This window comes from Balaenoptera acutorostrata, chromosome 8 (assembly GCF_949987535.1).
Source record: "Balaenoptera acutorostrata chromosome 8, mBalAcu1.1, whole genome shotgun sequence".
In the NCBI taxonomy this organism is placed as follows: Eukaryota; Metazoa; Chordata; class Mammalia; order Artiodactyla; family Balaenopteridae; genus Balaenoptera; species Balaenoptera acutorostrata.
In genome coordinates, this window is record NC_080071.1 from 23,161,148 (window position 1) to 23,180,698 (window position 19,551).

The window sequence follows — 19,551 nt, forward strand, 5'->3', positions numbered from 1 at the left end:
TCGATCAATCAATAAATAAATAAGAACGTGAATTTCTAAAAAAAAAAAAAAAAAAAATCTCTGTCACACTGCAGAATAACAAAGAATTGATGAAACATGGTGATATATTGACTATAAGGACTGAAGGAGAGTAAATGAAAATTTTGCCTAGGTTTGTAGTTTGAGACTCAAGATAATTATAAGTTGGGAAGGTTAGTTTGTAGAGAAACATGGTGAGTTTGATTTTTGAAGATGTTTAATTTGAGATGTCTCCCTTAGGAAATAATATGATTGGTAGTATTACTAAGTGAGGAGGGAACCCTTAAAAAAATATCATCTGATTTAATTAGTCATCAAATATTCGAACCCCTCTGTAACATTTTCCCCAATATGAACCACTTACATTTGAATAACTCCAGTTACAGGGAACTCATTAACTGGAGCTCTTCTTTAGATAGCTTGGACCAATACAAGATTTTTCTTACATTGAACCCAAATTCAATCTCCCCATAGCTTCATTCCATTAGTCCATAGTTCTACAAACTGTATAGTCTAAATCAGTGATTCTCAAATTTTAGCAAGCATCAGAATCACCTGGAGGGCTTTCTAAAAACCAGGATTTCTGGGCTCTGCCCCCAGAATTTCTGATTCAGTAGGAATGTGCGTTTATAACAAATTCCCAGGTGGTGCTGGTGCATCTGGTTTAGGGACTGCACTTTGAGAGCTATTAGTCTGAACTTTGTCTGACAGCTTTTCATATATTTGAAGATAGTTGTTTTGTACCTTGTCTTTTCCAAGCTTTATAAAGTTCTTTTGAATATTTCCTATATATCATGACTTTAAGTCACTTTTCCATACTTGGTAGCTCAGATTCTGTGAGTGAAGAACTCTGAAGGAGAATCCTTTACATGCAGTCAGGAGCCAACCATAAAAAGACCTCATGGTTCAGTGCTCTAAAATACTTTGCACTGGTAAATGTTGAAACTTGTGTGGTGTCTTATAGGTTAGTTCCTAATTTACCTCTGTTTGTTATCATGGTCTTCAGGATGGGAGAGGAATCTGCCTCCATGTGAATGTACTTCACAGCCATACTCCTTTTTATTAGCTTTCTTTTTAAATTAAGGGAAGGTTCCTTCAATATTGTAAGTTAAAAATATTCAATATAGCAGCAGGCTAGGGTACTTTCAACTTAAGGTAATATTGCTGATTAAGATGGCTAGAGCCATCTGAGATCTCAGAGAAAGGAGCTTTCAACAATATTTTTAAATTATTGGTTGTTATTTGTTCTTAGGTTTATCTGCATTATTAAAAGAACTATCATGAATATTCTGGTTCAAGCAAACATCTCTGTTTATTTACTTAAATAATTTCTAGGAGTGCAGAAGTGGGTTAAAAAGTTTGTACAGTTGTAAGGCTCTTGATATACATTGCTCAGTTGCTTTTCTGATAGTTTGTACTAATTCACATTTCCACCAGTAGTGCTGAGAGTGTCTCTTTTATCACACCCGCTCCAAAATTGGGCATTGTAAAGCTTGTTTGATAGGAAAACAACAGCAACAACAATGTCTTAATGTGTTAATTGGCATTTCTTAATTAAAGGAGGTCAACTAGTGAGGTTGAATATTTTTCATATTTATTTCATTATTTCTTATGTAATTAGTTGCTTTATATTCTTTGCCCATGTTTCCATTAAGATTTTAGTATTTCGTTAACTTGTGTATTGACTTTTTGTCATAAACGGGCCAACTATTTTTTCAGGTTTTTTTTTTTTTTCCTTTTAACTTTTTTAGTACAGGTATACCTCATTTTATTGAGCTTCACTTTATTGTGCTTTGCAGATAATTGTTCTTTTACAAATTGAAAGTTTGTGGCAACCCTGCATCCAGCAAGTCTGTTGGTGCCATTTTTCTAACAGCATTTGCTCACTTTGTGTCTCTGTGTCATGTTTTGGTAATTCTCAATATTTCAAACCCTCCACCAGCACAAAGATTATGACTCACTGAAGGCTCAGATGATGGTCAGCATTTTTTTAGCGCTAAAGTATTTTTTTTTATTTTTTTTATTTTTTTTGTTTGTTCTTCTTTCTCTAGTTTCTTTAGGTGTAAAGTTAGATTGTTTACTTGAGATTTTTCTTGTTTCTTTAGGTAGGCTTGTATAGCTATAAACTTCCCTCTTAGAACCGCTTTTGCTGCATCCCATAGGTTTTGGGTCGTCGTGTTTTCATTGTCATTTGTCTCTAGGTATTTTTTTATTTCCTGTTTGATTTCTTCAGTGATCTCTTGGTTATTTAGTAACGTATTGTTTAGCCTCCATGTGTTTGTCTTTTTTACGTTTTTTTCCCTGTAATTCATTTCTAATCTCATAGCGTTGTGGTCAGAAAAGATGCTTGATATGATTTCAATTTTCTTAAATTTACTGAGGCTTGATTTGTGACCCAAGATGTGATCTATCCTGGAGAATGTTCCGTGTGCACTTGAGAAGAACGTGTAATCTGCCGTTTTTGGATGGAATGTCCTATATATATCAATTAAATCTATCTGGTCTATTGTGTCATTTAAAGCTTCTGTTTCCTTATTTATTTTCATTTTGGATGATCTGTCCATTGGTGTAAGTGAGGTGTTAAAGTCCCCCACTATTATTGTGTTACTGTCGATTTCCTCTTTTATAGCTGTTAGCAGTTGCCTTATGTATTGAGGTGCTCCTATGTTGGGTGCATATATATTTATAATTGTTATATCTTCTTCTTGGATTGATCCCTGGATCATTATGTAGTGTCCTTCCTTGTCTCTTGTAACATTCTTTATTTTAAAGTCTATTTTATCTGATATGAGTATAGCTACTCCAGCTTTCTTTTGATTTCCATTTGCATGGAATATCTTTTTCCATCCCCTCACTTTCAGTCTGTATGTGTCTCTAGGTCTGAAGTGGGTCTCTTGTAGACAGCATATATATGGGTCTTGTTTTTGTATCCATTCAGCCAGTCTATGTCTTTTGGTTGGGGCATTTAATCCATTCACGTTTAAGGTAATTATCGATATGTATGTTCCTATGACCATTTTCTTAATTGTTTTGGGTTTGTTTTTGTAGGTCCTTTTCTTCTCTTGTGTTTCCCACTTAGAGAAGTTCCTTTAGCATTTGTTGTAGAGCTGGTTTGGTGGTGCTGAATTCTCTTAGCTTTTGCTTGTCTGTAAAGCTTTTGATTTCTCCATCAAATCTAAATGAGATCCTTGCTGGGTAGAGTAATCTTGGTTGTAGGTTCTTCCCTTTCATCACTTTAAGTATTTCATGCCACTCCCTTCTGGCTTGCAGAGTTTCTGCTGAGAAATCAGCTGTTAACCTTATGGGGGTTCCCTTGTATGTTATTTGTCGTTTTTCCCTTGCTGCTTTCAATAATTTTTCTTTGTCTTTAATTTTTGCCACTTTGATTACTATGTGTCTCGGCGTGTTTCTCCTTGGGTTTATTCTGTATGGGACTCTCTGCGCTTCCTGGACTTGGGTGGCTATTTCCTTTCCCATGTTAGGGAAGTTTTCGATTATAATCTCTTCAAATATTTTCTCTGGTCCTTTCTCTCTCTCTTCTCCTTCTGGGACCCCTATAATGCGAATGTTGTTGCGTTTAATGTTGTCCCAGAGGTCTCTTAGGCTGTCTTCATTTCTTTTTATTCTTTTTTCTTTAGTCTGTTCCGCAGCAGTGAATTCCACCATTCTGTCTTCCAGGTCACTTATCCGTTCTTCTGCCTCAGTTATTCTGCTATTGATTCCTTCTAGTGTAGTTTTCATTTCAGTTATTGTATTGGTCATCTCTGTTTGTTTGTTCTTTAATTCTTCTAGGTCTTTGTTAATCATTTCTTGCATCTTCTCAATCTTTGCCTCCATTCTTATTCCGAGGTCCTGGATCATCTTCACTATCATTATTCTGAATTCTTTTTCTGGAAGGTTGCCTATCTCCACTTCATTTAGTTGTTTTTCTGGGGTTTTTTCTTGTTCCTTCATCTGGTACATAGCCCTCTGCCTTTTCATCTTCTCTGTCTTTCTGTAACTGTGGTTTTTGGTCCACAGGCTGCAGGATTGTAGTTTTTCTTGCTTCTGTTGTCTGCCCTCCGGTGGTTGAGGCTATCTAAGAGGCTTGATGGGAGGCTCTGGTGGTGGGTAGAGATGACTGTTGCTGTGGCGGTCCTAAAGTATTTTTAAATTAAGGTACGTACCTTGTTTTTTTAAACATAATGCTATTGCACACTTAGTAGACTACAGTATAGTGTAAACATAACTTTTATATGCACTGAGAAACCAAAATTTCATGTGACTTGCATTATTGTAATATTCACTATATTGGAGTGGTCTGGAATTGAACTCATAGTATCTCCAAGGTATGCCTGTATTCAGAAATTTTAGATTATGTTGTCAGTTTTATATATATTTTTTTGTTCAGTTGGGTTTGTACCTAGAATGTATTTCCTTGCCCAGATCAAATTTATTTATTTAGTTATTTATTTATACTGAAATATTATCCATTACTAAACAGTAACTTTCCATACTCCCCTCCATGCAGCCCCTAGCAGCCATCATTATATTTTCTGTCTTTATGATTTTTGACTGCTCTAAGTACTTCATCATATAAGTGGAATCATACAGTATTTGTCTTTTTTGATTGCCTATTTGACTTAGCATAGTGTCCTCAAGGTTCATCCATGTTGTAGCATATTGCAGAATTTCCTTCCTTTTTAAGACTGAATAATATTCCGTGGTGTATGTGTATACCACATTTTGCTTATCCATTCATCCATTGGTGGACACTTGGGTTGCTTCCACTTTTTAGCTCTTGTGAATAACGTTGCTGTGAACATTGGTGCACAGACATCTCTTTGAGAACCTGCTTTCATTTCTGGGTGGTTATATACCCAGAAGTTGAATTGCCAGATCTTACAGTATTCTATTTTTAACTTTTTGAGAAACCACCATACTGTTTTTCACAGTGGCTGTACCATTTTATATTCCCACCAGCAGTGCACGAGGTTTTCCATTTCTTCACATCCTTGCCAATACTTGTTTTCTGTTTTGTTTTGTTTTTTATTAGTAGCCATACTAATAGGTGTAAGGTGGTATCTCCTTGTAGTTTTGATTTGCATATCTCTAATGATTAGTGATGTTGAGCATCTTTTCATGTGCTTACTACCCATTTATGTATCTTCTTTGGAGAAATGTCTATTCAAATCCTTTGCCTATTTTTAAATCAGGTTTTTGGTTGTTTTAGGAGTTCGCTATGTATTTTGGGTGTATAATTTACAAACATTGTCTTGGCACCCTTGACACTCTTATTAAAAAATCGTTTGACCATATATGCAAGGGTTTATTTCTGAGCTCTGTTCAGTTCCATTGGTCTGTATGTCTGTTTTTATGCCAATACCACATTGTTTTGATTACTGTAGCTTTGTAGTAATTTTGAAATCAGGAAGTCTGAGTCCTCCAGTTTTGTTCTTTTTCAAGATTGTTCGGCTGTTCAGGGTCCCTTGAGATTCCATATGAATTTTAGGATGGGTTTTCTATTTCTGCAAAAGTTGTCATTGAAATTTTGACAGAGATTGCTTTGAATTCGTAGATCACTTTGAGTAGTTTTGACATTTGAACAATATTAAGTCTTCCAGTCCATGAACATGGGGTGTGTTTCCATTTATTTATGTCTTCTTTAATTTCTTGCAGCAATATTTTGTGGTTTTGATTGTACAAGACTTTCATCTTCTTGGTTAATTCCAAGTATTTTATTCTTTTTGATGCTATTGTAAATGAAGTTATTTTTGTAATTTCTTTTTCAGATTGTTCATTATTTGTATGTAGAAATGCATGGTTTTTTGAATGTTGCCTTTGTATCCTGCTACTTTACTGAATTCACTTATTAGAGCTAATGTCCTTTTTGTGGATTCTTTAGGCTTTTCTTTGTATAAGATCATATCATCTGCAAACAGAGGTAATTTTCCTTTCTAATTTGAGTGCCTTTTATTTCTCTTTCTTGCCTAATTGCTCTGGCTAGAACTTCCAGTACTATGTTGGATAGAAGTGGTGAAAGCAGGCATCCTTGCCTTGTTCCCCATCTTAGAGGAAATGCTTTCAGTCTTTCACCAACATGGGATATTATGTTCACTGTGGATTTTTCATCTATGGCTTTTATTATGTTGAGGTAGTTTTCTTCTATACCTAGTTTGTTGAGTGTTTTTTTCATGAGAGTGTTGAATTTTGTCAAATGCTTTTTCTGCATCAATTGAGATGGTCATGTGGTTTTTTTTTTTCCCTTCATTCTGTTGATGTGGTGTATTACATTGGCCAGTTTTTGTTTGTTGAACCATCCTTGCCTTGCAAATTTTAATCCCACTCAGTCATGTGTATAGATAGTCCTTTGAATACGCTACTGAGTTCTGTTTGTTAGTATTTTGTAAGGATTTTTGCATCGATGTTCATAAGAGATACTGGTCTGTGTGTAGTTTTCTTTTCTTGTAGTGTCTTTGGTTTTGGTATCAGGGTAATGCTGGCCTCATAGAATGAATTAGGAGGTGTTCCCTTCACCAATATTTTTATCATGGTTTTGGTTATGATTTGATTTTTTAAAAATGTAAATCATTGGGACTTCCCTGGTGGTCCAGTGGTTAAGACTCTACGCTCCCAATGCAGGGGGCCTGGGTTCGATCCCTGGTCAGGGAACTAGATCCCACATGCCACAACTAAGACCTGGTGCAGCCAAATAAATAAATTAATTAATTTTAAAAAAAATGTAAATCATTGATCTGTCTGGGTAGTGATAATATGATATGGAGAAACAAATTTAGTTTTAAATGTTTTCCATATTGAACAGTTAAAAAAGAAAAGATAAAATAGAATATGTTCAATTCTATGGTGATAACTTTGAATATAAATGAAATGAAACTTTCTGGAACAATATAATATTCCATCTAGTTTCAAGACAGTTAACCTGAATTTAGTAATACCACTGCAAATGTTATAAAAATTAGCTCCAAAATCAGCTTCAGAGCCAAATGTTTCATTAGTGAACTTGTCCAAATTTAAATTTTAAGACATGGATAATTTAGTATATATACATTTTATTAGAACATAGAAAATGGAAAGTTGTAAAACTTTCCAATTCATTTTATACATCTAGCATAATGATATCAAAACCTGACAAATTTAACAGAAAAAAAGAAAATGCCAGGTCAATCTCACTTACATAAAAATAATATATATAATAATATAAATACAAGTTATATATAAATATATTTTAAAATTTAATATAAAAATAGTAAATCAAACTTGAACAATTTATCCTGGAAATAGAAAGGTGATTTAATACTAGGAAATCTATTAATGTAATACATCACTGAAGAAAGGCAAGGTAAGTAAAATATAGTGGCCGTTGTGGCTTCTTTTGCAAAAAAGAAATAGTTATGTCACTGACAAATCTCACCAATCCTTTTGTTTTGTTTTAATTCTTATTTGTAAGCAACATATACATGAATTTCCATTTTAAACCCATTATAAAAGGCCTTTAACAAGGGACTTTATCTCATTTATATTTTTTCATTACCAATATATTTGGTCTTACCTTATGTTGTTTGCTATTTTTGTTTTGTTCCCTTCTTTGTTCCCTGTTTTTTATTGTCAGTGTTGTGTTAGCTTTTTCTTCTCCAGAGATTTGGTAAGGTGTATATTCAGTTTTAATGTTTATTGTGGTTATTTTAAATTTGTTCAAAAGACTCTCAAATCCATATTTCTGTAATAGTCTAAGTCAACACTTAAACAGATCTCTTTTTTCCCCTCCTATATGTCAAACAGAGAGTTTTGTATACTTCATTTCTCTCCATCGCCCTATATAGTTATTGGGTGATATCTGTGGTTTTGAACCCTGGTTATTTATGTTATTTAGCTCTCTCTGTTTTTAACTGCTTTCAGTGGTCTTAACAAATTGTTTTATATAATGGCTTTTCCATTTTTAATTTTCTATTTTTGATTTGTGGGGTCTCAAGTGGATCATTTATTCAAAAAGTTCTTTGAAGGACGATACATGGAATCATATTTTCTGAGCCCTTGTGTATTTAGTAATATATTTGTGGGCCTTCAGACATTTTTTTTAGTGGAGTGTAATGTTTTTGACTCCACAGGGTTTCTCTCTTAAAAGTCTGAAACTTTGTTTCATTGTTTCCTGCCATTTAATGTTGCAAAGAAATCCAAAGTCAACTGAGTTGCATTTTTTCCTTCAGGTTATGTAGTTTTTCTATTTGTATGGTTTTAGAAATGTTGCTTTATTCATGTAGTTAAGATTTACCTAAGACTTTACAAGGTATATAACACTTTTCTTCATTGATTATTGCCTGACATTTAGTGATGCAAAAGTTGAATTTTTTTTCATTCAGGAAAGTTTTCTTCAGCTTTGTCTTATTGATGCTTTCCATTTCTTTTTTTTTATTTATTTATTTATTTATTTATTTATGGCTGTGTTGGGTCTTCGTTTCTGTGCAAGGGCTTTCTCTAGTTGTGGCAAGTGGGGGCCACTCTTCATCGCGGTGCGTGGGCCTCTATCGCAGCCTCTCTTGTTGCGGAGCACAGGCTCCAGACGCGCAGGCTCAGTAATTGTGGTTCACGGGCCTAGTTGCTCCGCAGCATGTGGGATCTTCCCAGACCAGGGCTCGAACCCGTGTCCCCTGCATTGGCAGGCAGATTCTCAACCACTGCGCCACCAGGGAAGCCCCATCCATTTCTTATTTTATTCTTAGGATCAACTGTATTTCTTAGCTTACATCTCCTTCCTTTCTCCTCTAGTATTGTATTTTTAATAGTTTTCATCTGTAACTTTTTTACTGTACATTCTAAGACATCTTCAAAAGTTTATGTTCTATATCACTGAATTAAACTTGTCATAGTGTTTTTACCCTTGTTTACTCCAGTGTAACTTTAATTCTTAACTATTTTTCATCTTTTCATCTTGGTCTGTCCTCCAACGTTCTATTTCAAAGATAAGAAATCGTCTTGTATTCTCCTGGTGCCAAATAGTTTTCCAGAATTTTGTATATGATTCCTATTTTTAAATGACTTTCCTCTCTTTGAATTATCTGAATGCTATTCCTCAGGAGTGTTTGCTGAAAGGCAATGTATGTAAATTGTCCATAGCTCCACATTTTTCTCAACTCAGGTCATCTTTGATCTACAGCTGTACTGGCTCTTACATAACTGTTTTAGTTCAGTTTCCAAGGTATTTAATGGAGTTTTCTTCACCTTCATTGCCTGGTTGTGTGCTATTCTGAACAGGTGAGCATGATGATAGAAAAGTGATAGCATCTGCTCCAGAGATCCTTAACACATGTCCCATAGACAGTGTTTTACATGGGTTACTCTTTTTTTTTTTCTTTAGGTTGCAGTTCACTGCTACAAATCCTTCTCTACTTCTTGTCAAGTTGTTTTCTGGGAAGTTTATTCTAACTAGATCAAGAAACAGAGTAGTAATAGAGTGAGAAGGGTAACAGGAAATATCACTGGTTACTGTCTCAAAAAACAACAATAGAGAAACCAGCTACATGGTTTTCTGTTAGTATGTTTCTGAACCAGAAGAACATAGTGAGAGAGGAGCTAGCGATCTTTGTACTTACTTGCATATGGCTTGTTCTCTCTCCCAGGGTAACTGGTGGGTATTTTCCCTTCCTGTTCCATTGGCTTGTACTACCTTAACTTGTTCATTCTTTTTTTTTTTCAACCAATACTTAGTGAGTTCTATGTGCCAGGCACTTTGCTAGGATAATGCTGAACAAAACAGAGTGTTTCTTCTTTCATTGATGGCAGAAATATTTTCTGAACTTTGTCAGTAATGCATTTTGGTGATGATGTGATGTTTTATTTCCCTATTCTTTTTTTTTTTTTTCTTATTAAGTATTTCCTGGCAAGTTGAGAAAGGCTGTATTAATAACTGTAGCCTAGATACCAGTTTTAACTTCTTCTGTCATGGGCATTTTTAAAGTTGCTCTGAATCAGGAAATAACTTTTATGAATACAGTGTTCATTATCCTGACCTTAGAGTATTATTTCCCAAAAAAACATCTTGTGACAACTAATTTACTATTTCTTCTCTTTTTTTCTTAAACTTTCTTAACTTTCTTAATTAGATGAATAAAATTATCATATCAACAAAATTATCTTATTTTATGTGGTGACCTCAACGAATGTTTTGGCATGATAACACTTTAGCTTACCTTAGAATTTTCGTATCTATTTGAAAGGCAAGCAGTAAAGCTGCATTAGGTGATAATAATGATAATAATGAAGAATTCGGTTCTTTTTAAAATATGTTATCTGACATGTATTTTTAAACATAAAATTTGAAGGATTTTATTTTTCTCACCACTTTGTATATAAGGAAATAGAGGTTATTTTTGTATGTGATGCTTATATTTAGAGAAAACTTATTCTAGAACTTTTTATACTCAGTGCTTCCAGTAAGTATTATGAGCTTTTAAACAAAACAAAACCAAAAAAAATCACAGAACTTGGGATATAAACAGGCAAGAAGCACAAAGTACACACAGACCTATAAGTGTGAAATGTAATGAGTAAAGCAATTTTTTAATTTTAGTAATAAGCAAATCCATAAAAGCAAGATAGAATATTGACTTACAATTTAGATAGCTAACATGTTCATTCTGTAATTGTAATAGAGTTATTGTTAAGGAAAGGGAACTTTAAGCAAAACAGGACCTGGCAATTAAAAGTCACATCTCATTTTAGTTTCCCAGACTGCTCAGTATTAAAAAACAAGAAGCTTTCTATATGCACTGATTGGGGCAGAATTAAATTTATAAGACTGTAGTCATCTTGAGGGTAAGGACTATATGTAAATTACTTTGTGTAGCAGAATGTTACAGTAAAAAGTGGTTTGGTGCTTTTGATGAAGAAGGTAGAATCCTTAGGGAGAAACATAGTATCTTCTTAGGCTGTAATAAGATTAATAGTAATATTTATTTTAAAGGTAGTTGTCAGGATTTGGAAGTATTTTCATGTTAGCTACACCAGTCTCAACCAGTTTGTTCACATCTGGGGCAGTTGTGTTAAATTTGATGTTGTATAGGGGAGGGGAACAACTTCATCAGGTGAAGTGCAGAGCATGTTCACAGCTCTTTAACCTAGGGATTAGAAGTCTTCTCTGCCCCTCGCCCCCCCATACCTAAGTTTCTGCAGAGATCCCATAGCCCTAATCTACATGCTGTCTTTAGCTGAAAATCAGGCTCAGAGAATTTACTGTTTGTGTTGGTCCTTCAGTTAATCAGTTTACATTCACATTGGGGTAAGAAACATAGCTAATTGGTGCATTATAGTTATTTTGTAGTGGAGGTAAATTAGCATCCCTGAAAGATTCAAGCATTGTGTCCATTGGACACTTACCTGAGTACTAAGTTTGATGTTTTCTACAGGTTTGATATTTACAAGTTTGTTCTGATTGTTTGTGTTGTAGCTGAATACTTAACATGTTTCCCCTAAACTCTTTAAAAAAATCATATTTAAATAACTTGTAACTTTAATTTTAAACTAATAAGTTCTTTGTATTTATAATGATTTGTGTGCTTGTTCCTAGGGGCCACCTACAGATGCTCCTGCAGTGGACACAGCAGAACAAGTCTATATCTCTTCCCTGGCACTGTTAAAAGTAAGTGTTGAATGGAGTTACTTGCTTTAGAGAGTTCAGCTGCTTTCTCTCTTTTACTTTGGAATATTTTTCATGTTAACCCTCTCACACATAAGCCGTTGTTTTAGGTGCATGTATAAAATAGAGTGTTTTATTTCCACTGAAACACAATTAAGTTATTAATTAAAAAAAGGGGGGGGTCCAAAGATCTCAAAGCTTTGTGTCTATATATCTTCCTCTTTACAGATGTTAAAACATGGTCGTGCTGGGGTTCCAATGGAAGTTATGGGTCTGATGCTTGGAGAATTTGTTGATGATTACACCGTCAGAGTGATTGACGTGTTTGCTATGCCACAGTCAGGAACAGTGAGTACTTTTATGGTTGCCTGATGCAAGTAAACGTATTACTTTTCTCTTTTCTTTTCCTGTGCAAAATAACTCTCATCATATTGTAATTTTCTCTTCCTGATAGAAAAATTCATTATAAGATTAATGATAGAAACTTTTAGACTGTATTGAATCAAATCATTGATCTTTTAAATGCATTATGAATTCCCTGTAGATCCACAAATTGAGTGATGCTAACATTTAATCCCTTTACTTGTTCTTTCAGCTTTAACTAGCATAGTGTACTGGATTTATAAGTTAGTTACCTTAAAATAGTAGGATACTAGTTTGATTAGTTTGAACACATGGTTCAAAAGATTTCAGAGACACTCTTAATTAGAGTTTCAACTCACCTACATTATCTAGTCCTCATGTTTTGTTTTTATTGTTTTGAAATATTGCCCTTTTTAAAATATTCTGTATATGGTAATAAATGACTCTTAAGCTTTTCCTATTCAAAATGTTAAGTTTAAAAAAAACCAAAAAACCATGACAAACTTTAGTTCTTTTTGCCTTTTTGCATGGTAATTTGTTAATAGACGAACCATACTGCATACACATTTTGAAAGTCCTCTACTTTAATGCATTTAGAATGCATTGTTCTTTGTGGGAATTTTTTGTTTTGTTTTGCTGTTTTGTTTAATGCATTGGACTTGTAGATAGGTGTGTATTTAGATTTTTTTTTAATGGCCAAAAAACAATAACCATTTACTTACCTTCCAAAAAATAACACATATAGCCTTCTCATCTGCTTGCCTAAGAAAATATAATACGTATATTTGTCTGATGAATGTCCTTACATGGATATCCATTATAGTAAAGGGTTCTTAAGTTTTTTTTTTCCCCTACTTTATTTATTTATTTATTTATTTTTGGCTGTGTTGGGTCTTCGGTTCGTGCGAGGGCTTTCTCCAGTTGCGGCAAGCGGGGGCCACTCTTCATTGCGGTGCGGGGACCGCTCTTCATCGCGGTGCGCGGGCCTCTCACTATCGCGGCCCCTCCCGTTGCGGGGCACAGGCTCCAGACGCGCAGGCTCAGCAGCTGTGGCTCACGGGCCCAGCCGCTCCACGGCATGTGGGATCTTCCCAGACCAGGGCTCGAACCCGTGTCCCCTGCATTAGCAGGCAGATTCTCAACCACTGCGCCACCAGGGAAGCCCGGTTCTTAAGTTTTAATATCCTTTATTTCCTTGTACTACAAGTGCTTGTTTGACAATATAAAATAGAATATTTGATTCCCCATGTTCATTCTGTGTAGTAGAGTTGGAAAATTTTTCTTCTAGCCCAAGAGTTAGCAGACTTTTTCTGTAAAGACATATGTCTCTGTCTCATATTCTTGTTTTGTTGTTGTTGTTTTTTTAACCACCCTTTAAAAAACATTCGTAGCCTGTAGGCAGTAGATTGTGTACCCCTGTTCTTGAGGATGCACTCTCAATTAGAATTCAAAATACTGTTTATTTTGGTGGGAAGAAGTGCTTATGTTAACTGGTTTGTTTAGGTAGATTAGACTTAAATTCCTCATGTTAGAGGAAGACCTTGAGGGAGCTATAATGGCAGTGATCTGTCACTGGAGAGATAATATGAATGCCTTTAATTCTTCCACGTCCTAAAATTTTCTTTTGGTTGAACTAGCAAAATAATGTAGCATTTAAAAGACTTGGTTGCAGATTGCCTCTTGTGGGGAATATTTTGAGAATGCTGTTATATTTGAGGTAATATTCAAATGTATATATTCCCCTCCAATTGCCTAATCTACCAAGTAGTCCTAACTAAAGCACTGAACATCCTCCCCTCCTAACTCAGCCAACCAAAAAACAAATAAAAATAACTCTGGGAAACTATTATTTTCCTTCCTCAAGGTGTTTACATTACTGAAGAAAAAAAAAAAAACGACTTGAACTGTTGATTATTATAATAGCAGAATAGTTGTAGAACTTTGGATGAGATGGAAGAGGCCTAGTGCTTATCAGTTATCAGAGGATGATGTTAGGAAGTATGCTTGCCTAGACCGATCTAACCACAAAATAGTTGGTTCACTTATTTGGTATTTCTGGTGTGTGTATATATACACACACACATTAGTCATGGCCATAAACTCTTTTAAAGGAGCCTAAAAATTATCTTAACTCATTAGCTAACAGCAGTATGGTACTTGGCAATTTTTTTGTTTTCTTGGTACTTGGCAATTTAAAAAGTTTTATTGATGTATGGTTTATAATTGAATGACATGAGTAGGTGTCAAATATGGGTATCAAAACCTATTAAATTATTTTGGTATCCCAAAATAATATACACAGGTTTTTAGGCAGTAGCTTTTTGTTCGTTTACCTTGTAATATAAATTTTTTCTCATTGTTATAGAAGCTAATCATTTTCCTTTCTTTCTAAATCAGGGTGTCAGTGTGGAGGCAGTCGATCCAGTGTTCCAAGCCAAGATGTTGGATATGTTGAAGCAGACAGGAAGGTAAGTATTTCAAATGATCATATAATGGAATGATGGGAAATATTTTCAGAAATGTATCTCAGAATTTTACATGTTCGTGAATATCATTCTTAGCGAAAAAAAAGCCACGTAATTAATGTAAAAGTATCACTGTCAGTGCTCTGCACCACCTATCTAGTATCTCTTTCCTCTAGAATCATAGAAATTTGCCAGTTAGAAAACTGCCTCATGTTAAAATTCTCAACTGTTACATAGTAAATTTGGACTGTAGCTTCCCACCGTTTAGCATATGGAGTTACTCTCTAGTCACTTATAATTGAAAGAGCTTGTATGTTCCAAAATTTGAGAGTTGCAGCTAAATAAAATTCTGAATATTTAATTATATTTGTAGTCATATTGAGTTTTAAAGACAGGGAAAGTAGAATCCAAATATTGTTCAAGTTTTTTACCCCAGATTAAATCTCTCAATAGTTGTCATTCTCTTGCTCAAATTCTTCTACTGTGGAAAAAACTTCAAAATTAATGTTAGCAAAAGGCTCAGCAGCTGAGCAGAACAGTGCAAATTGGTTTTTGACTGAGTTCCTAGTTCTACTGCTGGTTTAATTGATATTTAATCCTTTCACAACAGTGGATCCTGGTGTCCATTGTTAAAAATGTACTCTGCCTGGAAAATCCAACTCCCAGAGCTAAGGAGTTAAAGAGTAGATATTTACTTGAATGCTGAAAGGGTAAAAACTGGCTCTGAGAAAGTGTGGTAACAAGGTGAAAAACTGAAAGCCTTATCTACCACTGCTAATGTGCATCTCTTAATGATAGCACTCCTTTGTCACACTTTTTCGTTTCCATGTTTTCTGGATAATATGGTGTATGATTTCAGTGTTTCTAATGGTGCTTTTTCACACCTGTGTGTTTTTCATCTCTTCTTAATTTATACCCCGTTAGTGTGTTGTTTCTTTTCATATCATAAATGTATTACTTGTTCTGTTCTGAACGGCTGAACGCCCTCTTTGTTTCAGGCCTGAGATGGTTGTTGGTTGGTATCACAGTCACCCTGGCTTTGGTTGTTGGCTTTCTGGTGTGGATATCAACACTCAGCAGAGCTTTGAAGCCTTGTCGGAGAGAGCTGTGGCAGTGGTTGTGGATCCCATTCAGAGTGTAAAAGGAAAGGTAGAGTGGATTCTATCTTTATTAGCATCTCCTGCCACATTCTGTTTACAGATACATTACATAAAAATCTGTTTTGTTTAAAGCATGATTCTTAATTACACAAAAAACCAACCAAACAAAAAACTGTACAAGATAATAAATGTGTCTTGGTATTATTATTAGCAATTTACCTATTTAGAGATTTGTTTCTACTTTAATTAGTCTAATTATAAATGTTTATCTTTAATTTTTTTTTATTTCGTAGATTTAGGAATGTTAAATCATACTGAAAGCCTTCTATACACATTTTATTAATATTTTAATAAACATTGCTCTACCTTCTTTTATTTTAAAATGGTGAATTTGGGATCGGCACAACATTTAAAAAATCTAAAGAGCTCTGTTTGCAGACATTGTGCAGGACATATTCTGCAGTTGTAGGTTCCAAATATTTTAGACAGTGAAAACTTGCCCCAAACACTTGGTATCAACCGTTTGCATTTTTGGAGTGAGGACACAGATGAATGATTAGATATGCTAAATGATTCTGAAAAGAGATTAACTTGCAAAGCATATTGGGTTATAGTTGTTCTTTGTTGAAATCTTTTGTTCTTGTTTAGTTCTTTTTTCCTTCTTTTTTTTCTTTTTTCTTTCTTTCTTTCTTTCTTTCTTTTTTTTTTTCTTTCTTTCTTTCTAGCCCCATATGCCATTTTCCTATTTCCTGCCTCATGACAGCAGGGAGCAGCTCTATTATCACCTTCACAGAGCTGTCTGCAAATGTGAGAGGCAATTCGATTTTGCTCAACCACAGGGAGAGTGGATTAGAAAAACTACAGAACATACAGAAATTGGCTAGGTGGTTACTGCTTTAAAATACTGCTGAGGTGTCTTGTTTGAGCATGTACGTCCATTGTAGTGTAGAATAATTGTTAAAGTAAAATCACAGTACATTTATGGAATCCTTTTTATGCAGCTTTAACAAATAATTTTTGGAGCCCTTAAAAATAAATATTAGCTTGCTATCTATCAGACCTGGAGTTTGATAGTATTGCAGATTACATTTACATCTGCTCACCAGCTCAAACTAAATATGGCTGTTTAAACATGGAGTTTTTATCTGTCATGAATTTGAACACTTTATGACATTATATTATTATGATGAATAAAAATTGAGGTCTTTTCTAAATCATGATCCTATTAGATGTGATTTAGCTCTTTAGAGGCAGAAACTAGCCACAAAAACAATAATAGAAACTGATATACTAGGCAGTTCTGAATGCATAACTTCTGAGGCTTGCTATATAATGACATTTCAATTTATTTACTTTCTTTTTTACTAAGTGTATTGTTATTTAACTGATATAGATAAAAGGAGTTGAAAATCTTTGACTTTTGTTAGTTTTATGAATTAAAGTACAGTATAATATTTAAGTTTAATTCTCTGATAATTAAGATACCTTATAAAAAAGTAAACAGTAAGTAACTCATTTAAGTAATAATTATTATTTTAGAAACATAATAGAATTATCTGATTAAATTCCCATGCCACAATATATACTACTAATGATTGAAGCTTAATTTTAAACATAATTAGAATTCTGTTTTGTAGTTTTAGTGTGACTTTTTATGATACTTAACTCATGTGATGGTGGCTGCTTTGAAAAGGAAAATATAAACTTAAATACAATGAAAGAAAGCATTTTCAAAATAGAATGTAAATAAATGAATATGTATTTTGGTTATCTTGTTTATAGTATTTTAAATGGCAGTTTTAGTTTCCAAACCTAGTTTAGGTATTATATAACTGTGGAGTTTGCATTGTTTGTTTCTAATTAACCATGATTCAAAGAATGCATTTCATTAAAAAATATACTTGTATCACATGACTCTGTTGTCATGTGGTAAAATGTAGTATTTAAAAATATATCTCAAAAATTACTTTAGGAAATTACATGTATCACTGTCTAGTTTTATATGTCATGAAAAAAATTTTTTGGAAAAAATTTAGTATAAGCATCTATCACTGATGATTCGCATCACTTGTTGTACCTAACGAGATTTATACAATTATATCACCTCAAATAAGGATCCATTTTTTTGTCAATAATGTAACTTCATTTATAAGGTGTCTGAGTTTGGTTATAATTTATAGTTCTTTCAGTGTCTCAAAACTGAATTAAATTAAATGTTAGTAAATCCATGGCCAGAGTGTTCTAGTTAAATCATTATACTTAAGAATATAAACTTACAAGAAAATGAAGAATAACATAGGACTCTCCCTTCCCCTTCCCTGCACATGATTTATCAAAGCTGTCAAAATATTTAGTAAGGCAATGATTAGATCAAGAGTTAAATGACAATCTCTATATAAAGGATTTAAGTGGGTGTCTGTTCTTTTAATACCTCTTTCCTGTATATTTTTATATTTTCATGTTTGTAAGTCCCAGTATTATCTCTGTTTTTTTGAGTGATTAGGTAAAAATGGATTCTTTCTTTGTAATCTCAGTTGATTCAAACTGTTTGGTTTCCTTTTATAGTGACTTGACTGTATCTTTATGGAATTATTGCTGTGTGCCAGGTATTATGGCAATAATCATTTAAACTTGTCTCATTTATTCTTTTCGGTAATTCTGGGAATAGGTTCTATTATTCCGTTTGTCAATGAAAGGGTATAAAAATTTAGGGTCAAAAAGATTACTTTGCCCAAAATCATACAATTATGTATTAAGCAGCAGAACAAGGATACAAATCTAGGTCTGTAAAATTTCAGAACTCAAGCTGTTTACTGGCTCTTTAATATTAGACAGTTATGAACAATGTAATTAGAATAACTCAGGAATGGAAAATGAGTACCAAAGTCATTGCAGGGCCTTTTCTTATTTACGTGTGTAGATGTCATTCCCTTCAACATAAGTCAAGAGGAAGGAGCTGCACATTTTCTCAGAGTTCTCGAGAGTTCTGTGTACTATTTTTAGTAGGTATTATATATTAATTGATTTTCTCATATAGTATTTTTCTATTAATTAAAAACAGCTTAGACAGACTCATGTCTGTCAGCTTTTGTGACATCCCTAGGACCAAACATTGAGACCAACATAAAAAATAAAATGTACTATATGATAAAGAATCCATATCACTCTGTATATCACATAATCCTGGAAATGTTTAAAAATGATACAGGTGAAAAATCAATGATAATAACATTTGTAATTTAAATGGAGTGTAAGCTTATAGAAATTACCAGTGAACTCCACTCAAAACTTACCAGTGAAATAGTTTTTAAGATTCTGTTTTAGTTTACTTGTAAAGAAAACACGTATTAAAATATTTTAAACTTCAGTTCTCAAGTGGCATGGTGGCAACCTCTTGCTTAATGTTTTGTTATCCTGTATATTCAGCCTACAACTGGACTTAATCCAGCAACAAATTTAGAAGTAAATTCAACTTGTAATATGACTATACTTCTTCATTAGGGCAAAAAGAACAGTCACTTTGTGCAAAGTCAGAAAACTGGCCTACAACTATGACTACTTTTGAGAACTAATTTTCTTGTAAGGATTCCTGTTAGTAAAATGTTCACATGTTACCTGCTAACTCCAAACAATCTTTGTGTCTGTTCTCTATTTTGAAAACAAAGCAATCACTAAAAACCCTTTATCCCAAATAAATCTTCACACTGGCTGGACTTTCTTGAAGATTTTTTATTTACTTTGATTGGAAATACTCAATGGGCTTCTGAAAATGTGGTGTTTAGTTTCAGATCAACTCATCATCAGGTATTTCTTAAGTACAGCTGATATGCCTGTATGCTAATGATTTGGGGATACAAATTAAATAAAAAATGGTCTTAGTCTTTTTGAGAAGATAAGTCATATACATTTAGTGTCACTAGTGAGCCAGATAACATTCTGCTAGTTATGTGCTGGTAATCCTGCACTGCATACTGAC

At 33.8% G+C, this 19,551-nt stretch overlaps 1 protein-coding gene across 2 annotated transcripts in view; it reads left to right on the plus strand.

Annotated features, from left to right (window-relative positions):
- Window positions 1-19,551, plus strand: part of PSMD14 (proteasome 26S subunit, non-ATPase 14) — a 98,042-nt gene that overhangs the window by 46,075 nt on the left and 32,416 nt on the right. For both annotated transcript variants that reach the window (XM_007183174.3, XM_007183175.3), the window contains 4 exons: window positions 11,579-11,650; window positions 11,876-11,995; window positions 14,408-14,478; window positions 15,474-15,624. In XM_007183174.3, coding sequence (XP_007183236.1) covers window positions 11,579-11,650; window positions 11,876-11,995; window positions 14,408-14,478; window positions 15,474-15,624 — 414 coding nt within the window. The remainder of the gene's footprint in view (window positions 1-11,578; window positions 11,651-11,875; window positions 11,996-14,407; window positions 14,479-15,473; window positions 15,625-19,551) is intronic.